The sequence below is a fragment of the Poromitra crassiceps genome (genome assembly GCF_964638095.1).
Source record: "Poromitra crassiceps genome assembly, chromosome: 1".
Lineage (NCBI taxonomy): Eukaryota > Metazoa > Chordata > Actinopteri > Beryciformes > Melamphaidae > Poromitra > Poromitra crassiceps.
In genome coordinates this window covers 18,109,122-18,131,257 of record NC_139623.1, presented here as the reverse complement: position 1 = coordinate 18,131,257, position 22,136 = coordinate 18,109,122, and the positions used below count along the sequence as shown (strand labels likewise).

Below are 22,136 nucleotides of genomic sequence, written 5' to 3'. Positions count from 1 at the left end.
CTCTCAAATCTCTCCAGTCTCCTCAACCCTCTCTTATTAGGTTCAAAAGCCCACGCGAATCTAACGTTATATCCGCCAGTAATTCTGTCACTTTTCTGCCAGCTAGTTAAATTCAACACACACACGTTGTTGGTCAGGATCTGACTGTAACGTTAACGCTAGCCTGCGCAGTTCAATATTGCTAGTGTTTCACTTTCACTTTCACTTTTGAAACAGGTGAGTTAAATTCACATTTGAAGACTTGTACTCACTGTGGGTTGAAAACAGGAAAGAACGTGAGGTTTCTTCTTTCTCTTAAAAGTTTTCACAACAAAAGAACTGACTTCTCGTGCGCGGGGGACGCCCCGGCGACATTAAACAAGCACACCCAGTGCAGAGAAGCAGTAGAGCGGAGGAGGGGGAGGGGAGGCTTGTCTGAGTCTGAACTGGGGTCGCGCGTTTAATGCTGCCGGCGCATCCCCCACGCGTCACGGTAAGTTGACTTGGTATGTTTTATTATTAAAACGGCACAAATTTAATTCGAACAGATAATTAATCACGATGATCCGATGTAGAAGGCTCAGAGGTCGATGGGGGGTCGGCCAATCACGATGGTCGATGCCATCATCCATCGTGCCAACCCTATTCCAGACAGTACTTCTAGACAATAAAGTGGACATAGCAGCTGTCACAGAAACATGGTTCAGCAACAAGATACCACCTGAAATGTTGAACATTGATGGATTTAAGCTATACTCCAAGAGTCGCACCCAAACAACTGGAGGAGGAGTGGCAGTCTACATCCGCAACTACATTCCTTCCCGACCATTACCCATTATCAATGTCCCTGACCATCTGGAGTGCATGTGGTTATGGGTAAGACCACAACGCCTCCAGCGCCCACTATCAGCCATAGCAATCTGTGTTGTGTATGCCCCCCAAAAAACACCTCACGCTGTTGATTTGATAGATCACCTGGTCATGGCATCCGACACACTGCGGACCACCTACCCCAATATTGGCATTGTCATCCTGGGTGACCTAAACCACGTAAACACCCAAGCGCTCTGTCGGGGCAGCAGTTTCTCCCAGGTTGTCTCCAAGGGTACCAGGGGAAATGCTGTGTTGGATGTTATCTTAACTGATCTATCATCATCCTACCTTAAACCAACAATACTGCCCCCAATTGGCCAAAGTGACCACAACTCTGTGCTCTGGACCCCCAAAACCAAACTGAGACCAAAAAAGAGCAAGAAGGTGGAGTACCGCCCCCTAGGGGTGACCGCCCTCACAGACTTTGGCAGATGGATCACTCACCATCCATGGGAGGAGGTGTATGAGGCTCGCTCTACTCAATGTAAGGTGACTGCCTTCTATTCTACTATGACAACAGCCATAGACCTATAATGTATCTCCCAACCAAAACCACAAAAGTACATCCCACTGATAAACCGTGGACCACACCCCAGATTAAAAATCTTATTGCTCTCAGGCAGAAATATTTTATAAATGACAGATCATCTAACACTTGGAGATTCTAAAGAGCACGTGTCCAAAAAGAAATCAAACAATCAAAAAAGAACTTTTATCCATCCAATGTAGAACAGTTGAAGAGAGACAATCCTAGAAATTGGCATAGAAACATCCAGGCCATGTGTGGCACAAAAAAATCTGAATGCCTGATCAAGGCCCCTAACTGTGACCCAGGAGACAGCAAGGCAATAGCTGAAGCCATTAATCTGAAATTTGCACTTGTCTCTCAATCCCTGCCTCCTTTGGATACGACAAGCCTACCTGCATTTCTACCGGCCCCCAGCAAACTTCCCACCATCCAAGTCTGGGATGTGTTGCACAAACTACAGGCCATCAACTGCAGCAAAGCCCCAGGCCCTGATTTTATCCCCCCTAAAATTCTCAAGGAATTTGCTGTGGAGCTCTGTTCCCCAATGACTGATATTCTGAACTCCTCCTTCCAGGAAGCATCAGTACCAAGGGAATGGAAAGAGGCTATTGTTGTGCCAGTGCCTAAATCTCAGCCCCCCACGTTTGAGGAACTAAGGCCAATCTCCCTCACCCCTCAGCTTTCCAAACTTGCTGAAAGTTATGTGGCTGACTGGATATGGCAGGACATCGAAGGTCATCTTGACCCCCAACAATATGGATGTAGAAAATGGAGGTCTACAACAGATGCCCTAACTAGTCTCATGGACTTCCTTCACAGATCTACAGATAAAGTAAAAACCTGCTGTACGCTGGCCGTCACTGACTTCTCTAAAGCCTTTGATAAGGTTAATCACAACATTGCCGCCAACTGCCTGATTGAACTGGGAGTTAGGCCGGAGCTTATTCCCTGGGTCCTAGATTTCATGATTGATCGCCGACAGCAGGTGAGATACCAGGGCTGTCTGTCCTCATGGCTCCACCTGACCTGTGGAGTGGCACAGGGGACTAAGCTAGGTCCAGTCATCTTCCTGGCTGTGATTGACAGTGCTCTGCGCTCCTATGTAGCCAGGTGGAAGTATGTGGATGATATGACCATCGCAGAACAGCGCCACTTCACTCAGCCCTCCTCCCTGCAATCTGTCATGGACGAGCTGTCCTCCTGGGTTTCAAACCAGGATATGCAGCTAAACCCTAGTAAATGTAAAGTTGTCCATGTAAATTTTTCCCGCCATCCACTCCCCCCAGCTCCCCTGGTTCTGAATGACCACCATCTAGAAGTGGTGCCGTCAGTCAAGGTCCTTGGCCTATGGATCCAAGATAACTTAAAATGGTACCAGCAGGTCAACCAAATGCTTTCCACTGCCAACCGTAAGCTGCATGTCTTGCGTAGACTTAAACGCTTTGGTGTAGGCAGAGCTGATCTAGTGACCATTTTCAAAACATACATCCGACACACCATAGAATATAGTTCTCCAGTGTGGCACTCCTCCCTATCAGCTTTCAAATCCATGCAGTTGGAGAAAATCCAAAAAAGAGCCTGTCGCATTATTCTGGGCCGGGAGTACGAACACTACCAGCCCTCCCTCAGTATCCGCGGCATCTGCCGATTCTCGGAGAGAAGAGAAGAACTGTGTCGGAGTTACGCTCACCATGTCCAAAACTCCCACCTGAGAGAACTCCTGCCCCCCTCCAATGGCTCTGTCTCTGGCCGCAGCACAAGACAGGCCAGTATGCTCCAATCTGTGAGAACAAGAACTGAGCACTATAGGAACTCCACCATCCCCTACCTGAGCAGACTTATAAATGAAAAGTAACAATTTTATATTCTAACCCCTTTTTTTAATGATGTTTTGTGTTTGTGTGGTTTAACATTTATAATGTAAAGGACATGAAATTCATCTAGTGTGAACTCGATGCAATATGTTCTTGAATAAACTACTACTACTACCCTCCATTATTCACAACAATTGCACATTTTATTAAAATTATTAACTGATGATACTGGAATAATTATTGGATAACCAATTAAATTATTTTAAAAAGGAATATCCAGGCACTTCACACCACAATGATTATTGACAAGTCAAATCAGTGGTTTTCAATCTTAGGGTCTAAGTGGGGTCGCCTGGAATTCATACACACACACACACACACACATATATATATATATATATATATTTTTTTTTTACACACCACACACAAGTTAAAGCCCCAATAAGCATTTTTTTCAAACAACAACATATTATTTTCTGGCAAGAGACTCACCTCTCTTCTAAAGAGCATGAGAAACTGAAAAACATGGGATTTAAAAACACATTTTATTCTTCCTATAGAAAGGGACATGCCAGAGGTGTAGCAATATTAATCTCAAATAAAGTGACTTTCCAGCTCTCATCGCAGGTTGTGGACACGGAGGGACGGTATGTCCTGGTAAAAGGATTCCTCGATCATAAACAAGTAACACTCCTTAATGTCTACAGACCTCCCGGAAATGACAAAATGTTTATTAAAAAAATATTTGACATAATAACTGCAGAGTCCGCCGGTGTCCTGATCTGTGGAGGGGACTGGAATGTCCAACTACAACCCACCCTTGATTCGACTAACTTGATGAAAAAGACAAACACTGAGACATTGACAGTTAAAAAACTACTCAGAGAGGCCGGGATGATTGACATATGGAGGGAACTCCATCCAATGGAAAAGCAGTACACTTTTTTCTCCCACCCCCATGCTGTTCATTCAAGACTGGACTATTTTTTCATGTTCAACACAGAGAGACATAGAATCATAGACTGTGATATAGGAGTTAAGGACATATCGGACCATGCAGGTGTATATTTAACCCTACATTTGGACAACAAAGCTAAAGAAACGACATGGAGACTCAATACTAGCCTCATTAATGACCCTCTGTTCAAGGAGTTCATTAAGGTGGAATTTAAAAACTACTTGGATCAGAACACTACTGAGGGAATTTCTCCTAGTACTTTATGGGATGCTGCTAAAGCAGTAATCAGAGGAAAAATTATAATGTGGTCATCGATAAAGAAAAAGGAAAAACAAAAACATTTAAAGGACTTACTGGAGGAACTAAAAATTTTAGAAACCAGACATATGGAACTCAATGACCCCCTCTTGCTGAGGCAAATAATTATAACTAAACAAAAAATAAACAAAATATATGACAAACAGGTGGAAATTAAGGTGAAATTTATTAAACAAAGGTATTACGAGAACGGTCCAAGAGCAAAGAAATTATTAGCTTGGCGGATACGTAGACAACAGGCCGAGAGATCCATTTACAAAGTTAAAGACCCCCATACTGGCACGATGTGTTACAAATTAGAAGAAATACAACAATCTTTTGAAAAATATTATAAAGACCTATACACACAACCCGAAGGCGCTAATCCCTCATCCATTACTAAATTTCTTGACTCACTTGATTTACCATCAATCGGGATCGAAGGAAATGAAACAATGACACGCATGATAACACAAATGGAGATAGAAAATGCCATTGCAAGACTCAAAACAAGCAAAATGGCAGGAATGGACGGATATCCGGCGGAGTGGTATAAGACATTTAGTGACTTAATAACACCTACACTCTTGACGTGCTTCAACTACACGCTTAAGGGGGGAGAGATACCCATCTCTTGGAAACAAGCAATGATATCGGTAATTCCTAAAACTGGCAAAGACAAGACAGAATGTAGCTCCTATAGGCCGATATCAGTACTAAATATAGATTATAGACTATATGCCTCAATACTAATGAAAAGGCTTGAGAACATAATTCCAAATCTAATTGATGAAGACCAGACTGGATTCGTTAAAAACAGACAGACACAAGATAATGTGAGACGCACTTTACACCTGGTTGAACATATGAGCAATGGTATTGAAAAATCTATTGTTCTCAGCCTTGATGCCGAAAAGGCGTTTGACTCAGTCAGATGGGAGTACCTGTATTTAGTATTGCAACGTTTTGGCTTCAACAGTGACGTAATTGAATGTCTGAAGTGTCTATATCACTCTCCCTCCGCCAGGGTTAAAATAAACGGAAGTCTTGCCAGAACGGTCATGCTTGAAAGGGGGTGTCGCCAGGGGTGTCCCTTAAGCCCCGCCCTCTTCGCACTATTTATCGAACCCCTCGCACAAGCAATTAGAGAAGATGTGGAAATAACAGGGATATTGGTCGGAGGAAAGGAATACAAAATATGCTTATATGCAGACGACGTTCTGTTGACCCTCACCAACCCAGACACAAGTCTACCTAAACTAATGTCCCGTCTAAAAGATTTTGGTCAATACTCAGGGTACAAATTGAACATGCAAAAAACACAAACATTCACATACAATTACTCTCCACACATAGAAATACAGAGACTATGTCATTTTAAATGGGAAAACAACACCATTAAATACTTAGGGGTCGTAATACCAAAAGACCTGTCCACCATCTACAAAGTTAATTTCCCCCCTATTACAAAGGAGATCTGCATTGATTTAAAAAGATGGGCCCTATTACCACTGGACATGCATAATCGAATAGATACAGTCAAAATGAACATTCTACCACGACTGCTCTTCCTTTTCCAATCACTCCCAATAGAAATACCCCCTCACCAGTTTAACGACTGGAGGAGAATGATCTCGGCATTCATATGGAGAGGTCAAAAGCCCAGGATTAAATTTAACACCTTACAGTTGTCCAAAGAAAAAGGGGGATTATCTCTCCCATGTCTAGAAGACTATTATAAGGCGGCTCAACTGAGATATTTGATTAATTGGTGCAACCCACTTTATAGCGCAAAATGGAAAGACTTGGATCAGAGTCAGTTACCTATACCGATTCAAGCACTGATAGGAGATAGAACTCTTTATTTAACTCACTCGATGAATCTGAATGATTGGACAAAAACTCCCTTGGATACTTGGTTTAAAGAATGCCGCAAACTAAAATTAGATAGGAATGCACGAATGCTCCGATGGGTGTTTCATGATAGGGATTTTAAACCTGCTCAGTTGGATGGGAGGTTTGGGCAATGGACTACTAGGGGTATTACGGCATACTGTTCCATTTCCTCCAGCAGTGGACTGGACAGCTTCCAACAGCTCTCAGACAAGTATGGTTTAGAAAAACAGGATCTTTACAGATACTTTCAGGTCAGGCACCACTTTGACAGAAATGTTAGAATTACCCAGGAAACTGAAATGAACTTGATTGAGTTACTCATTGAAGCTTATAAGTCCAACCCTCAGAAAAAACTGGTTGCCAGAATCTACTCATGTTTACAATCTTCCAAGACTCACTCCACAATGTATGTTAAATCAAAATGGGAAAAAGAAGCGAATATGTCTCTTACAGAGGAGGAGTGGTTTAATATATGTAAAACACAGGTACACACGTCAAGTTCGGGTCAATGGAGAGAATTTGTATGGAAAAATTTGATCAGGTTTTTTATCACCCCAAAGATAAAACAGAGACAGATTGGCAACACAGATCATGGTCACTGCTGGAGGAAATGTAACAACACCATGGCCGACCACTTTCATACTTTTTGGGACTGTGCTGTAATTCAACCATACTGGCTGGGAGTAGTAGCTGAGATAAACACAATAATGGGCCTAAGGCTTAACCACGATTTTAGTACAATTTACTTATGCAATATACCACACAAGCTCAATTCACATGATAGATACCTTCTCCACATACTGCTCGCAGCCAGTAAAAAAGCTATAACGAGGAAGTGGTTGAATGTAGAACCTCCAACGAGATCAGAGTGGATAGGGCTGGTAAAGGAAATTTATAAAATGGAAAGTCTGACCTTTTCTTTGAGATTATGCATGGACAAATTTGTCAACCACTGGATGAGATGGTCTCTGTATCTGGGTAGTTCAAAGGACCTCTGTGAGGGGTAACCTACAGGTGATCCAATCACTCTGTATACTGTGTTTTTGGTTTTGTTTTGTTTTATTTTTCCTCTCCCATTCTCTCCATGTGATAATCCCCATGGGATGTGATTATTGTCTCATATGCAACCCACAACAACTCTGTAAACTAGATGTGAAGAAGATGGATGTGCTCCTTCAAGATCTGTTATTATTTTATTTTATTTGAATTTGTAACAGTTCCTTCCACTGATGTCTGTCTTTGTTATGTGCACTTTACCTGTATGTCTGTTCTTTTGCACTTGCAAATGGAAAAACTGAATAAAAACAAAGTATAAAAAAAAAAAAAAAAGCATTTTTTTCAACTTAACATAACAGATTTTTAGTCATTGGAGATGGTACAGTGACTTATAACAGAGAGAATGTCACCTCTATTGGTCACACACCGCCCTCCAAAGGCCTCTCCTGGGACTAAGCAATTTCATGCCTGCGTCCCGGAGTCAGCCTGGAGGCACATACTGCGCATGTGCTGTACAGCTGAAGCGCTGTGTTCAGTAAAACAAGGAAGTAACTCGGTGCGGATTTGCTACGAAGATGACGTTTCACGTAACTATGGATTATTATTTCATCACGTGGTGAGTACCCGATGTCACAACATGTACATAGAGCTTTCTCGCGCTGTTTTGTCGATACTGATGCTATTGCACCCAGAGGGCACAGTTTCCCCAATAGCAAAACTTGGAAAAGTTGCTGAATGGGGCTTTAATACTACCAAAGTATGATAAGGGTCACTTGCCTTGTTTTGTTTGTTGTTGTTTTTTGTTTTGTTTAGAGTTTAAAGTGATAATCTCTAAGATTTCAGTTTTGTTCTCTTGGGTGACACCTATGGCGATGAGTGGTAATTACAGGTGAGATCCAAACAGTGTTGCATTATGTGACATTACTATGTCACATAATGTCACTATATACTGCAAAGGCTTCCATCAAAGGACCATAGCCTCAATCAACATTGTATGTGACTCTTATTATTTATTTATTTTATTTAGATGAAAATCTTTGAGATTATAACTTTAAATCAGGATTCTGAGAATAAAGTCAGAAGAATTTTGAAATTAAAGTCAGAATTCTCAGATTAAAGTCAGAATTCTGCGGGGGAAAAGAAGCATACTATGTGACATCACTGATGCTGTCACTGATGATATTATCGATGGTGTACCAGAATTTGAATGTCTCGGGTCCCTAGATTTTTGTTACCTCATAGTAGGGTCACAACTACAGATGTGCGGGCTGCAGTTATAACCGCGCTGACCGCGGATGGCGGGGCAGATCATAAAAATAGACATTCTGATTAATAGCGGATGGGTTTGCGAGCGGGTGAAATGATGTATCATTAATGAGGAACATTAATATTAATTATCTAGTCTATAGAGACACTGCATAAAATAGGCCACGCCCATCACGGGGGAAAAGCTCCGTTCATTTCCACACACCAGCGTCATTTTCCTTGAATTAAACATAGCTAAAAGTTGTTGTGTGGTGGGGCTGCGCAGACAACAAATGTAAAAAATCGCCAGTTAAAGTTTTTTTGTACTCCTGAGCAAAACAAGGAAGCCATTGAGAATTGGCGAGAAGAAAAATGTGGATCTAGCTGTCAAGGAAGTAAGTTGGAGTGTTCATCTTCCGTATATACAATCTTTTTGTGCAACACGCAACCATGCACGTGACATAGGAGAACGCCAGGATTGGAGGGGGGGTTTCTGTTTTCCCCCGTCTTGGGCGTGGCTTCTGAATGATGACGCGTTACGCAGTGTCTCTTATCGTATTTTAAGCTTCATTTTTCGTCAGGCACATGTTAGCCGCCTATTGTTAGATGGCAAGGACCCCCAAAGGACTAGGGCTGGCACGGGTCACGGATAATCCGTGAGCGTAGTACAGATAATCCGTGACCCGTACGGATCAGCCCCCACGGTCCGGAACGCGGTTCGGAACGTCCGTAGTCCGCGGACAGGCATCATCATGGCGAGCGCATGAGCTTCCTCATCCCTTCTCCCTGCTGTAAAGTCTCTCTGAAGGCTGTGGCTAGTGGCTACTAAAGACAGCATCACAACAAACTTATTTCAACACCTCTGAAAAAGCACAGGAATGCGAGCAGCGTGTTGCGGGCTGCACAAGATAACGAGAGCCACAACACAGACCCACACACTTTTCACGAACACTTTATCACCGGACGGTGAAATGTTGCCTTTAGGACACATAACAACAAAACAACACGTGGGGCCACCGAGTAGCTTAACGTTAGCTGCAACGTTATGTTTCCAGACTCACCCTGTCTGTACCCGTGTCAAGTGACTGCAGGTTAGCAAGCAACAGCCAGGAAGTTAGGCATAGCATCGCCACGCTAAAACAGGAAGTTGGGTTGTTCTGCCTTCAGAGTAAAGGCATTGTCACTTATGAGAAAAAAATATTTTTTGAGCTGTGCAGGGAAACAAATGGTTAGAGAAGTATAATAGTATTAAAAAATCGAATCAAAATCGAAAATCTAATTTTGAGAGAACAAATCTGAGATTTTATTTTATCTTTATTTTTTTGCTGATCCGAAAAATCTGTGATCCGTGGCTCAAAATCTGTCACGCGATCCGAACCGTGGGTTTTCTGATCCGTGCCAGCCCTACGAAGGACCCAAGGCAGTAGTAAACAAATAGCCACGCGTCAACGTGATGGGATGTCTTCTTTCTTACTCCTTATATGGTCAATGATGTCACCAGAACGTCAAACAGGAGTCTCCACTGAAGACACGTTGGAAGAGAAGACGCGCTAGTATTATTTCCCCATACAGGTCAATCCAGTCTTGATCTAAACTTAAAGCTATAGCGTTAGCCTAGTATGCTACAAGGGCAAGTGCTGGACTGGATTATAATACAGCATGGAAGTTTATTTGGAGTCGATTGCAGCGATCGCACCGACGGCAGCAGAAACAGTTAGTTCATCTACCCAAATTGCTCATTTTAGCGTTGTGAAATGTCGGGTGCGCAGCGGGAGCAGATCTATAAATAGTACGAAATAATTTGCTCGGATTTATGGCGGGCGGATGGTTCATGCATCATGGATTAGGGTGGTATAAAAGCTCATCCGTGCATCTCTAGTCACAAGCCAAAAAAGGTTGGGAACCCCCCTCAGTTAAATTCTGGCCACCTATACTGGGCAAAGACAAAGGCAACAATAGTAGGCCAGGCAGTTAATGAGGGGCAGCAACAACACATGTCAGCTGCCCCTAAGCCTTTCAATTTAGGAGCCAAAACTTGGCAATTTGTTTTTTGTTTTTTACCATCATGCACCCCCCAAAATCTTTCCACATATCAAAATGTGAGATTTAAAAAACACGCTCTTATTTCTGGTTCCACGATACAAAAGTGAAACTTGTTGAATATATTTAGCGGATGGAATTCTGTGGCATTCCCTTTCTACAGCACTTTGCTCTGCTCAGCCTTCTGAAACCTATAGAAGAGAACAGGCTAGTGTTGCACAACGCTGCCACTGTTCCCTGGCCATGTCCAGCTCAAGCCACCATGCAAAGAGGAAGTTGAAACCCATTAATAAAAGGACACACTCCTATCCTGAAAAGGAGTGACATACCTCTGTACAACAAGCATGCAAAAACAGTCCAGGTCATTAACATACAGACATAATGGACTGTGTACATTTCTCATTTGACAGAAACTGTAGTTGGATTAATTTAGTTAGTAACTCATTAGTTACTCATTAACACTAACAACAAACTATATTTTCGTAACACTAATGTGTTTTTAAATCTACACTCTACAGTCAAACAAAACAGAATCATACTTGCAACTAATAGAGTACACTCCATATGCAGGGTCCCCACAGTAAAATTCCATCACTCATAAGTAACTAAGTTGGAACATTTCCATAACATAATTGCATTTCTTCCTGGTTGGACAATGTTGTTTTCAGCTCAGAGAAGTTTTCAAGGGGTGAACACTATGGTTTCACTGTGGTGAAAAACTAGGGGTATATTTCACGATTCGTTCGAAGGGGCCGGTGCCTGCCAATCGCACAGTTGAATAGTCGCAAAATGTGGTTATGAAACAAGGATCATTCCATTCCGGCCATATGGGCTGCTGAATGTTTGATTTTACAAAGAATTGCTTGGTTTCTCGAATATTCGCCAAATCTGATTCGACTGACAGAATTCTGAGTCAGGTACAGCCCTCTGAAAAAGCAAATCTAAAAACATCATCTAAAAACTCTCGTAATGGACAAGCCCGTCTTTTATTGTCACACGAACACCACAATACATGCATGCGGCCACAACACACTCATGCTGACGGTGGCTGGTGAAAAGTGTCCTCTGCATTTAACCCATCCAGGCATGTCCTTTCCTCCGGGGGGCAGGCCAGGAGCAGTGGTCGCTTTCTCGTACAGCGCCCAGGGACCAACTTCGGATGTTGTCGTCACTGGTCGGATGACGATGACGATCTGATCTTCTGCATGTTTTTGGTGGGGGGGGGGGGGGTTATATACGGAGGAACCCCCTGGGGGAGCACGGGGAGAACATGCAAACTCCACACAGAGAGAAAGGCCCTTACGATGAGATACCCCACCTGGGCAGTAGGCACTGAAGATATGGGGGGGAACACATCCACAGCGCCCACAGTGTTCCAGGCGAGAATCGAACTCAGGACCTTCTGACTGTGAGGCGACAGCTCTACCACTGAGCCACCGTGCCCCTACATACTTACTGTACATACATTCATATACACTCTATATATTCTGTTATATTCCTATAGACTCAGCTCTGTCTTAATCCGTTTCACTACTGTAAGACTGAGAATATTACTATTTAAATATTTTCATAACGTTAGGTGGTGCTGTTGGAAGCCTTGCATCGGAGAGCCAATTATGAGTGTTGTGGGCGGGCCTGCTTTCTGGGAGCAGTGACGCTCATGCAGAACCGGTGCTGTCGCGTTTGCGGAGAAACATATTCATCACTTAGAAACAAACATAACCTGTTAATAGGACGTGTTAGAGGTCTTTCCCCCAGCGATATGCCCGACTCCCGAGGCTAACGTTACAGAGCCTGCTGTCTGATGACTTCACAGCGCTTCACAGTAGCAAGCGGGCCACTTCCGGGTAGGACAAATTATTGTAAAATAAACAACAACATGTATAAACTCTCTTTGCAGCACATCAGTGTCTTGCTCTATATTGGAACTATGAAACATTGCATTGCCGCTACCAAATAAAATTCTAATAATAAATGTAGGCGTGTCTGCTGCCGGCCGTTCTCGCCGGGCTCAATGAACCAGATTTGGAACTGTAAATTCCCAGACGTTTGGTGGTTAGGTGGCGCTGCTCACCAAACGTCTGGAAACCGAGACTAATATTCCTATAATTTGATGCATTAGTAAAATTCACAGATGTTCTCTGACTTCCCCAGAAAATTTAAGAAATCTCCTGTCTCTCAGAATTCCATGATATTCCAGGAATTCCATAACGACCACCTGAACTTATCCCATTGAACTTAAACTTAGAAAACTCTCGGAAGCCTCACAATCAGGCGGGGCACGGTGGCTCAGTGGTAGAGCTGTCGCCTCGCAGTCAGAAGGTCCTGAGTTCGATTCTCGCCTGGGACACTGTGGGCGCTGTGGTTGTGTTCCCCCCCATATCTTCAGTGCCTACTGCCCAGGTGGGGTATCTCGTCGTAAGGGCCTTTCTGTCTGTGTGGAGTTTGCATGTTCTCCCCGTGCTCCCCCAGGGGGGTTCCTCCGTATATAACCCCCCCCCATTAAAAACATGCAGAAGATCAGATCGTCATCGTCATCCGACCAGTGACGACAACATCCGAAGTCGGTCCCCGGGCGCTGTACGAGAAAGCGACCACTGCTCCTGGCCTGCCCCCCGGAGGAAAGGACAAAGCCAGGATGGGTTAAATGCAGAGGACAAATTTCACCGGCCACCGTCAGCATGTGTGTGTTGTGGCCCTCCGTGCATGTGTTGATTGTAATCGTGTGACAATAAAGACAGGCTTGTCCGTCTGAATCTGAATCGTGAGTGAAATTTAGTGCAGTATATAGAGAAAGCCGGTAACCTACCAGTCAGACCGACTTGCTGCCCAAGCACTGTGGCATACAGGTGGGTGATATTGCGTGAGTAGCCCCCAAACGGGCGCTGGGGGTCCAGCGTGAGGGTGATGGGGACTGAGATGTTGATGGGACCCGAGTCCTCCAGCAGCAGGGGAGCCTGGGTGCTGGAGCGAGCCTGGCCGCTGGTCACCACCATGCTCTCTGGCGTGGTCGACTCGTTCAGCCCGTGCTTTAGCGTCTCATTCTCCGACACGCAAAGGTCCAGCTCGTTGAAGCGCAGCAGGAAGGTGTTCCAGTCCTGAGGGAGGGTTAGTGTGCAATGTGTTAGAAGGGAGAACGGATTGTAAACAAAACATCTACAGCCCCATTTACATGGCATTAACATGTCATGTATTTACATGGTCTATGTATGATTTAGCTGGATTACATTTGCACCTGACATTACAAGGACTATTTGAGCATGTTTGGGGTTTTGTTTGTTTGTTTTTTGCTGCATTCCCAGTGCTTTCCTGTCTAAAGATTATGAGGTACTCCCAGTAAAGAAGGAACAAAGCAGCAAATTAATGCTGTAATTGTATAAGATCAATTTTCACTTTCCTGTTCTTTTTATGTATGTTGGCTTGACTGTTCTGTGAGACCTTGTGAGGGCTGGGTAAGATATTTGATATTTTTGAGAAGAAAAAGCATCAACTGGGGACAGTGCACCGGAAACTTTAAGCGCCATTTTCTTTTTTAGAAACCGGAATTAAGGTGGCATGGCCCATCTCATCTCAACTCGGCCTTCTCAGTGCTCCTGAATGCCTGCAGACCTTCTGTTTACATGACAATGGCGTTATTGGGGCCTGAAAACACAAAAAAGTGAAACCAGGTTCCAGAGTGCATTTTTTTATAACGCTCCCCTTAGCCTCACCGTGTAAAGTGGCAAAACGCAATTCTTGTGAAAACTGTGACAACATGGCTCCACTTCATGCATGTAAGAGTGGACAATGGAAGACAATAGGAGCATTCACCTATCAATATAGCCCATATCACCACCCATATCCTCCTAGCCACTAATCCTACCATCCTCTCAAATCCCGACTCTCTAGCAACTTCCTATGTCCCCCAACACCACAGATATCCACTTAGCCAATATTTCTACCCCCCCCCTCAATCCTGACTCTCTAGCACCTTCCTACTACTAGGGCTGGGTAAAAAAAAATCGATTCTCCGATTTTTTATCCATTTTTATTTTAATCCTTTGATATCGATTCATATGTCCAAAGATCGATTTTTTTTTATTAAAAGAAGAAAAGAAAAAAAAAGTTTTATTTTTTTATTTTTATAAAAATAGGCTATATAATATTATAGGCTGTGTGTGGTAGTTGAAACAGTTTCAAGTTGACGTTTATGTTTGTAGTTAAAACAAAAACATAAATACTGTATAGGTACATACAGTACAACAGAAAAGGCTGTTATTTACCCTTTGTCGCCACCTGGTGAGTAAATATATAAGTAACTAAAACCATTAAAATTGACAACCGGTCTGCGACCTATGGGCAACTTTTTTTCCCATGTATCTACCGGTCCTTGGTGCAAAAAAGGTTGGGAACACCTGTGTTAGATAACTGGACAGTCATGTAATTCAGGTTACAGCTCAAAAAACATGTTTTAGTATCACTAACCAAATCGATATTGAAATTAATCGAATCGAATCGGGATTAATCAATTCGGAACCTTGTGAATCAGAATCTAATCGATTCTTGAAATTTGAACCAATACCCAGCCCTAATAGCTACAGCCATTTCCCCACTAAACGTCCATGAGTGACTGACTGATTAACTGTCCATCTCATGACCCCGGCGGGACCGCTGGTCCAGCGCCGCAATAAAAATCTGTTACTATCGGCACCCATTTTAGTTGTGCATGTGTCCCGTTTAGATCAGTGTGCAAAAGTTCATTTCTGTGACTGTACTAGTTGCCATATGTAGATTGGAGACATTGCATTTACCCTTTGTCGTTAACTCATTGAGTGCCATGGACGTCTTTCGACGTCCAATTAAATAGTGACGTAGAGTGCCAAGGACGTCTTTCGACGTCCAATGCGTTTTTTGACGGTGGGACATCGATCAAAGCCTTCTGCATCTCCTGTACAAATATTGTAGCTATTGGAGGTCTATAACCTATTTTACAAACCCATTAGGTGGCGACAGTGCTCTCCAGATTAGAGACAGGTCCTGAGAAACAGGAGGAAAAAGCCGTGATCAAAGAGAAACCGATGCATGCTGCAGCCAGAGCCATATAGATTGCTCTGTCTGGAGCTGACGTTGGCTGCGAACATGAGTCAATCCGCGCACACAACTGAGCCCCTCTGTCTCTGTCTGTCTGTCTGTATAGTTTCTCCACACGATTAGCCACCAGAAAAGCAGCACCCGACACCAAACCATTCAGCAGTCCGGTTTGGCTCTTCTCTATCGCGCTGGGAGCCGCCCGGCACACACAAACGGAGCACTCCGAAAATAGAGTGGGTGCGTGAGGCTGTGTAGTGTGGGGAGGAGTTTGCAGCTGAGGTGGGGAGGGGGGGAGAGGGGGGTGGGGCACGCAGGGCATCACACAACTACACCACGTCACTACATCAGAAAATATTATCTTCAGACTCAGTGAATGTGCTTGAAATGCTGCATTTCACAAAAGGCGGAATATCTCAGCTAATAATTTGAAAAGGCTGTATTTGCTCAAAACGACCTATCTTCTCCGGCTCATAACTAAAGAACGGAAAATGGTATCAATAAACTTTTTTTTGCTGATGATACAATAGAGCCAGTTCGTTCTTTGTGCGTGTTCGGTGTTTACATAGTAATATCACACAATATTCTGTGGGCCTCGAGAAATCACTGAAAACGCTCTGAAAACTCTGGCACTGGGAGCGTCCGTTCTCCAAAAGTGGCTGGCACTCAATGAGTTAATGTGGCCAAATGTGTCTCGGTAATCAAATCCTCAATAGGTCTTGTGTGCATTTACACCTGGATTTGACTCATTTTTCATCCAATGTTTCTCCACCCAGTCCTCAAGTCCGCAACTTTTAACTCCAATTCTACTCTTGCATGCCTCATCCAATTAAAGTGTCATGAGAATGTGTGGCCCTTAATTTAAATTGAATGAGGTGTGTAAGAGTAGAGCTGGAGCTACATGTTTCAGGACAGGGGGTCCGTGAGGAGTCAGTGGGTTGAGAACCACTGCAAACCAATTACAGTCTAATTACCCAGGATGCATATTCACACCAGGTGGAAAGGGGGCCAATGTGCAGCTCTCATTCTTGGTTATCGTGTAGTTGTTCAACAAGTGGCAGCTGACGTAATTTAACTTTGTGTGTGCATGATCCAAAACTGACAATTTGCACACAAGATTAATGAGGAGCATCATCTTAGTACTACTAGCCATTACTACTACACTGCACTATTATGGTATGTTTAGAAAAAGCTTCAAATGAATACAGAAATATAAGAAAAATACCTATATCTAAAGGATAGCTTGAGTTCAGTTCTTTAAGTGTAATCAGATGGTTATTTAGCCTGACAGTCTGTGAGTATGAACCAGGTTAAACTAGAACAGGCCGAATGAATGAAAATCATAGGGCGAGGGCGATATTTTTCCAAATTTGAGGCAAATGAATCCTTGTGGCAGAAAGCAATTCACAATTTTGTCCCTTTTAAAACTACCTACAACCTTTATTCCTCACCTCGGTCAACTCTGGGGACTTGATCTCCTTAATCTTGAAGAAATAACCAATGGTCAGGAAGGCGATGGCCACAGCACTGACACTGACCATAAATATGACCAGCGGTGGGCGGTTGTTGATGTAATTTCTCAGGTTCTCTATAGGATTCAACAGGTACACCTGCATACAGACAGATACATGTTAAACTGGCATTCAACTGAAATTGGATAATTTCAAGGATAAGCTGTGAATATGAATCACTCTAAAAGTTGATGGTGGAAGTTCCTTTTGAATTTGCAATGTTGTGTTGAATCAGAGTTCAATCAAAGTGGGCAATTAGGATTAGTATCCTGGACGATAATTTACAAATTAAATTATGCAATTTCTTTCTTTTTAAAACAGCAGACACATAATATTATATCTAGCTATAGTGACATGATTATTAAAAGACATTTAACTATCTACATAAAATGTCTGAGAGATTACAAGGAATATTTCAAGGGAACAGCATGTTTGAGATAGGTGAGGTATTGAAAGATAAAATTATAGATATTATATGCATCAAGGACAGATATTTTCAGCAAAATTAGTTATTGAGTTGGACAGTGGTGTGGCATTTTAATGAGAAATCTTATCACCAATACCATAAGTGGCTTTTAAAACCACCAAGTAAATTTGTCGAGTAAAGCAGGTGCTTTCAAGATCCCAAAATGGCACTGATGTAGAATGTGCACTATGCAATGAGATTCAATTGAAGAGTTCATTTGCAAAAACAGGTAAACACCATTCTTAAAATGAACAAACATCTGTTTGATACTCCCTGGAGTGCACATAGAAAACATTATTGAGGTGATTTTTGTGAAAATTATCAGATGAATATGTTTGAGTTATGATTGATAATAAAAATGTCCCAAAAATAAATTAATTGGAGTATAAATACATCAATATATAAAATAAAATGACAAAAAATCCAAACGGAGTTACATGTTTTTGCAAATGAACTTTATTGTTGTTCATTATTTATTTATTTATGAATTGCTATTTGGAACATTTTAGTAAGACTTGAAACATCTGTTGACTGGAATACATTTCTTGAATTGAGACCGTGAGATTTGTGACAAATTTGGTACTATGTCAGAAAAACATACTGATTTCTTTTCTATTGACATTATATTCACATTTGCTGATGGACACAAAAATAACCCACATAAAGAGCAATTTCAATGGGAAACTAGGACACAGGCTGTCCAAACCCAAAGTGTACCAACCATTTCAAGTATTGCACCAAATGTGGTTATTTAAAGTTTGCCAATCTTAGCCTAGGCCTAAGAAAACTGTCTACACTCAGCTCCTGTCAAAACTCACCCTAATGTATGGTGTTGAAAGAAGACAACTTGTTCATATGAATGGTTAATAAATATATGGGTGTGTGGCATTCAAATAATCTCACTCTGCCATCTCTTGTATTCTATTGTATGGAGAGAAAGTCTGGCCAAAATAGTGTTGGAGTTGAGTCGAGACCACCAAAACCGAGACCGAGTCAAGACCAAGCCCGAGGGGGGACAAGAGTCACGAGACCGAGACCAGACCAATGCAAGACCATTTTCAAGACCATATGAAGTAATGATGGCTTAACCTTACACCATTGCTCTGCTAACAATGAAAGAAATGATTAATTCAGAATTTTAGTCAAACTAGGCATCTTGCTCGCTCGATTCCTCGCTGCACCTCGCCGAGCTGGCCCGGCAGCTTGCATACGCAGATCGCCCGTTACGCAGCCTCACCCTGGCTGCTCCTTGATGGCATACTTCAGGGATTCTGGATCACCTGTCCTGGAGCTGGCAACATACAGCTGTCCATGGCTGAAGATGGGGGTCTGAAGCCAGACTCCCACTTCTTTCAGTTTCTGCCCCTGGGACTTGATTTTGCTCTTATGACATCACTGATGACATCATCAGTGGGACACTTATGACATCACTGATGATGTCACCACTGCTTTTATGACATCACTGATGAAATCACAACCTCTTATGGCATCACTGATGATGTCACAATGCCTCTGACATCACTGATGACATCATCACTGGGACTTTGTGTGTGTGTGTCTCTTGTCTGTGTGTGAGATGTCACAATGCCTCTGACATCACTGATGACGTCACAATTTATGACATGACTGATGATATCATCACTGGGACTGTGTTTGTCCGTCTCTTGTGTGTGTGTGTGTGTGTGTGTGTGTGTGAGTGAATTTATGACATCACTGATGTCGTCATCATCAGTGGGACAGACAGAGCCCTAGCTCCCTTTTATATATAATAATAATAATTAGATAGACAGAGATAGATACAAATGGCTGTACAGTATATACTCAGTGACAGAAGGCAATCCTTTGATCTGAAACACTGCAATTCCATATCACTGACCTTCAGAACGGCTCAACACAGTAGGCAGAATGAAATGTAAAAACACACTGCTGCTAAATTAATGTATAATAACCTGTATGATAATACAGTATATGATCTGTATTTGGGAGTATGCTTTTAATTAACAGAAGCATTAGTCTATAGTGGTTATGTTGAGAGAGAGAGAGGGAGAGAGAGAATATTTTAACCTGTTGCTCTGTTCTGCAGTAGAAACTAATTCACACAATGGAAAACATGGTTCTTCCTGGGTCAGAATGAGCCTTGTGGTCCCGACATGAGCCCGAGACAAAATGCGGACTTGGTCTTGAGTCCAAGACCGGTCTCGAGTAGTCCAACACTAGGCCAAAGTTAATATTATCACAAACACACTAACTGGGAACAGAGCATTATTATTTTAAGACCCTTTACGAATTGAGCAGCCACTCTTCAAGTGAGCATAGCCTAGCCTTAGAGCCATTTCACAGGAACCGTTTTCAGGTGTTAGCGAGTAAAAGCTCCGTGGTACTAGCAGCAATAAAACTTCCTGTTCAGTGAGCTAGCAACAATAAGACTTCCGGTTGCCTTCAAAGTAAAAGCAACGTAATATATGTTTTTAAAATAGACTGAAAAAGTGTTAGTTTGCACATTAAAACAATAAACTAAGCATTTCAACGAAGCTATACAATACCAATTATGTTTCTGTATAACAATAACTGTTTTAATAACATTGAGAACATTCTTCTCAGTATCTAAATGGGTAAATGCTGTTCACTGGACTTCACAGCCTTTACAAATTGGACAGGTGCGTGTTGAAAGTGGCAGCTTGCCATACATACACACACGCTCAGGAAGACCTCTATGATATCACACTGTCAGCTAACCTCGGGAGGAGTAAAAAAAAACATGGCAGGCTGTCAAACCCACCCAGAGGTCACTCATATTGACATTTTTGTACAAATATTGGACACTGTACACCCATGTCGAAAGTGGCAGCACATGATATATGCACACACTCAGAAAGACCTCCTCTATCACATCACATGCCATGTTTTTTTTACTCGTCCCGAGCTTAGCTGAGACTGTGATGTGATAGATGTCTTTCTGAGCGTGTGCATATATCATTGGGCTGCCACTTTCGACACAGGGGTCTACAGTGTCCAATATTTGTACAAAAATGTCAATATGAGTGACCTCTGGGTGGGTTTGACGGCCTGCCATGTTTTTTTTTACTCCTCCCGAGGTTAGCTGACAGTGTGATATCATAGAGGTCTTCCTGAGCGTGTGCATGTTTGGCAAGCTGCCACTTTCAACATGCACCCGTCCAGTGTCCAATTTGTAAAGGCTGTGCAGTCCAGTGAACAGCATTTACCCATTTAGATACTGAGAAGAATGTTCTCAATGTTATTAAAACAGTTATTGTTATACAGAAACATAATTTGTATTGTATAGCTTCGTTTCAATGCGTAGTTTATTGTTTTAATGTTCAAATTTATCATTTTTCAATGGCTTCTGTGCTCTAGGCTTGTGCAAAAAGGTTCTTTTACTCTGAAAAATGGTCACCAGAAGTGCTTATTGTTGCTCACAAAACGCTGGTTTGAGTAAAGCAGGTGAACCAATAGCATTAATGATGGTTCCTTTCCATCTAGATGTTCCAGACAGTGCCAGTGCCCCTATTAATGTCATTGTTTACACCTGTTTATCACCTCAAAACGGTTGCTGTGAAAAGGACCCATAAGGTTAAATAGCGTTATGCTACATCAAATCATGCAGCTTACACACCACTCTGTGGGGGTCTGGCAATATCGGTCAATCAATTCCAAAAGTTTACATGATTGTTGCTTGGTGGATAAGCTAGCACGTCAACGGCAACAACTGCAAAATATAGAATGGACGTCTAGCTCTCTCTACATCCATAATGGACAACGGCCAGGTGAAGTTCAACCCTGTAGCACAAGCTATAAGCTAGCGTAGCTAACGTTAAACTAGAACATTTGACAAATAACGATAGTTAACGAACGCTAGAACATGCAGTATGTTCTCACCATTTTCTCTGTCTGACGGGTCGGGTGCTAGCTGACAGATTTGCTGGCCACAATTGGTATCAGTGTTGCTAGCAAGCTAGCCTCGGCGCTGCTAAGCTAGCCTTTGCTGCTAGCTTGCTTACTTTCCCCAAGCTAGTCGCTCCTGAAATAAACAGTTGAAAAACATATGTCGGTGTTTGGTAGGGACAGCGATGCTTTCGGCGTAAAACAACCACGGATACTCCTTCCCATCCTTTGATTTGTCGTTTACCGCTAAACTCAGTGTACTACAGCCTGAAATAACGTAAATAATGTTGTCTACTCTGCCCGCACTGCGAAGAACAGGCATCGCTTTTCTCGTGATTTCGGTAGAATGTGCGCCCGAAATCGGCCGTGCGTGCATCAGGCATATCCGCACGTACGCAATTCGCGTAGCGCTTTCGAGCCACTGAACACTGTGTTTTCACCACCATTTCTTGATTCTTCTTCTTCTTCTTCTTCTTCTTCTGTTTGGTTTTACGGCGGTTGTCATCCAACATGTTGCATTACCGCCTCCTTCTGGACTAATCCATCCAATGTTCCCCTTACA

General features: G+C 42.7%; 1 protein-coding gene across 4 annotated transcripts in view; it reads right to left on the bottom strand.

Moving 5' to 3' along the window:
• The window catches only part of tmem248 (transmembrane protein 248), a 48,139-nt gene extending 26,271 nt beyond the window's left edge, over nt 1-21,868 (bottom strand). For 3 of the 4 annotated variants that reach the window (XM_083644130.1, XM_083644129.1, XM_083644131.1), the window contains exons 1-3: nt 21,569-21,868; nt 17,146-17,304; nt 13,437-13,725 (exon numbers count right to left, since the gene is read on the bottom strand). In XM_083644130.1, coding sequence (XP_083500256.1) covers nt 13,437-13,725; nt 17,146-17,304; nt 21,569-21,571 — 451 coding nt within the window. In that variant the 5' untranslated portion in view covers nt 21,572-21,868. The remainder of the gene's footprint in view (nt 1-13,436; nt 13,726-17,145; nt 17,305-21,568) is intronic. The other variant, XM_083644132.1, reaches the window with a different exon arrangement.
• Nucleotides 21,869-22,136: the final 268 nt, after the last annotated feature.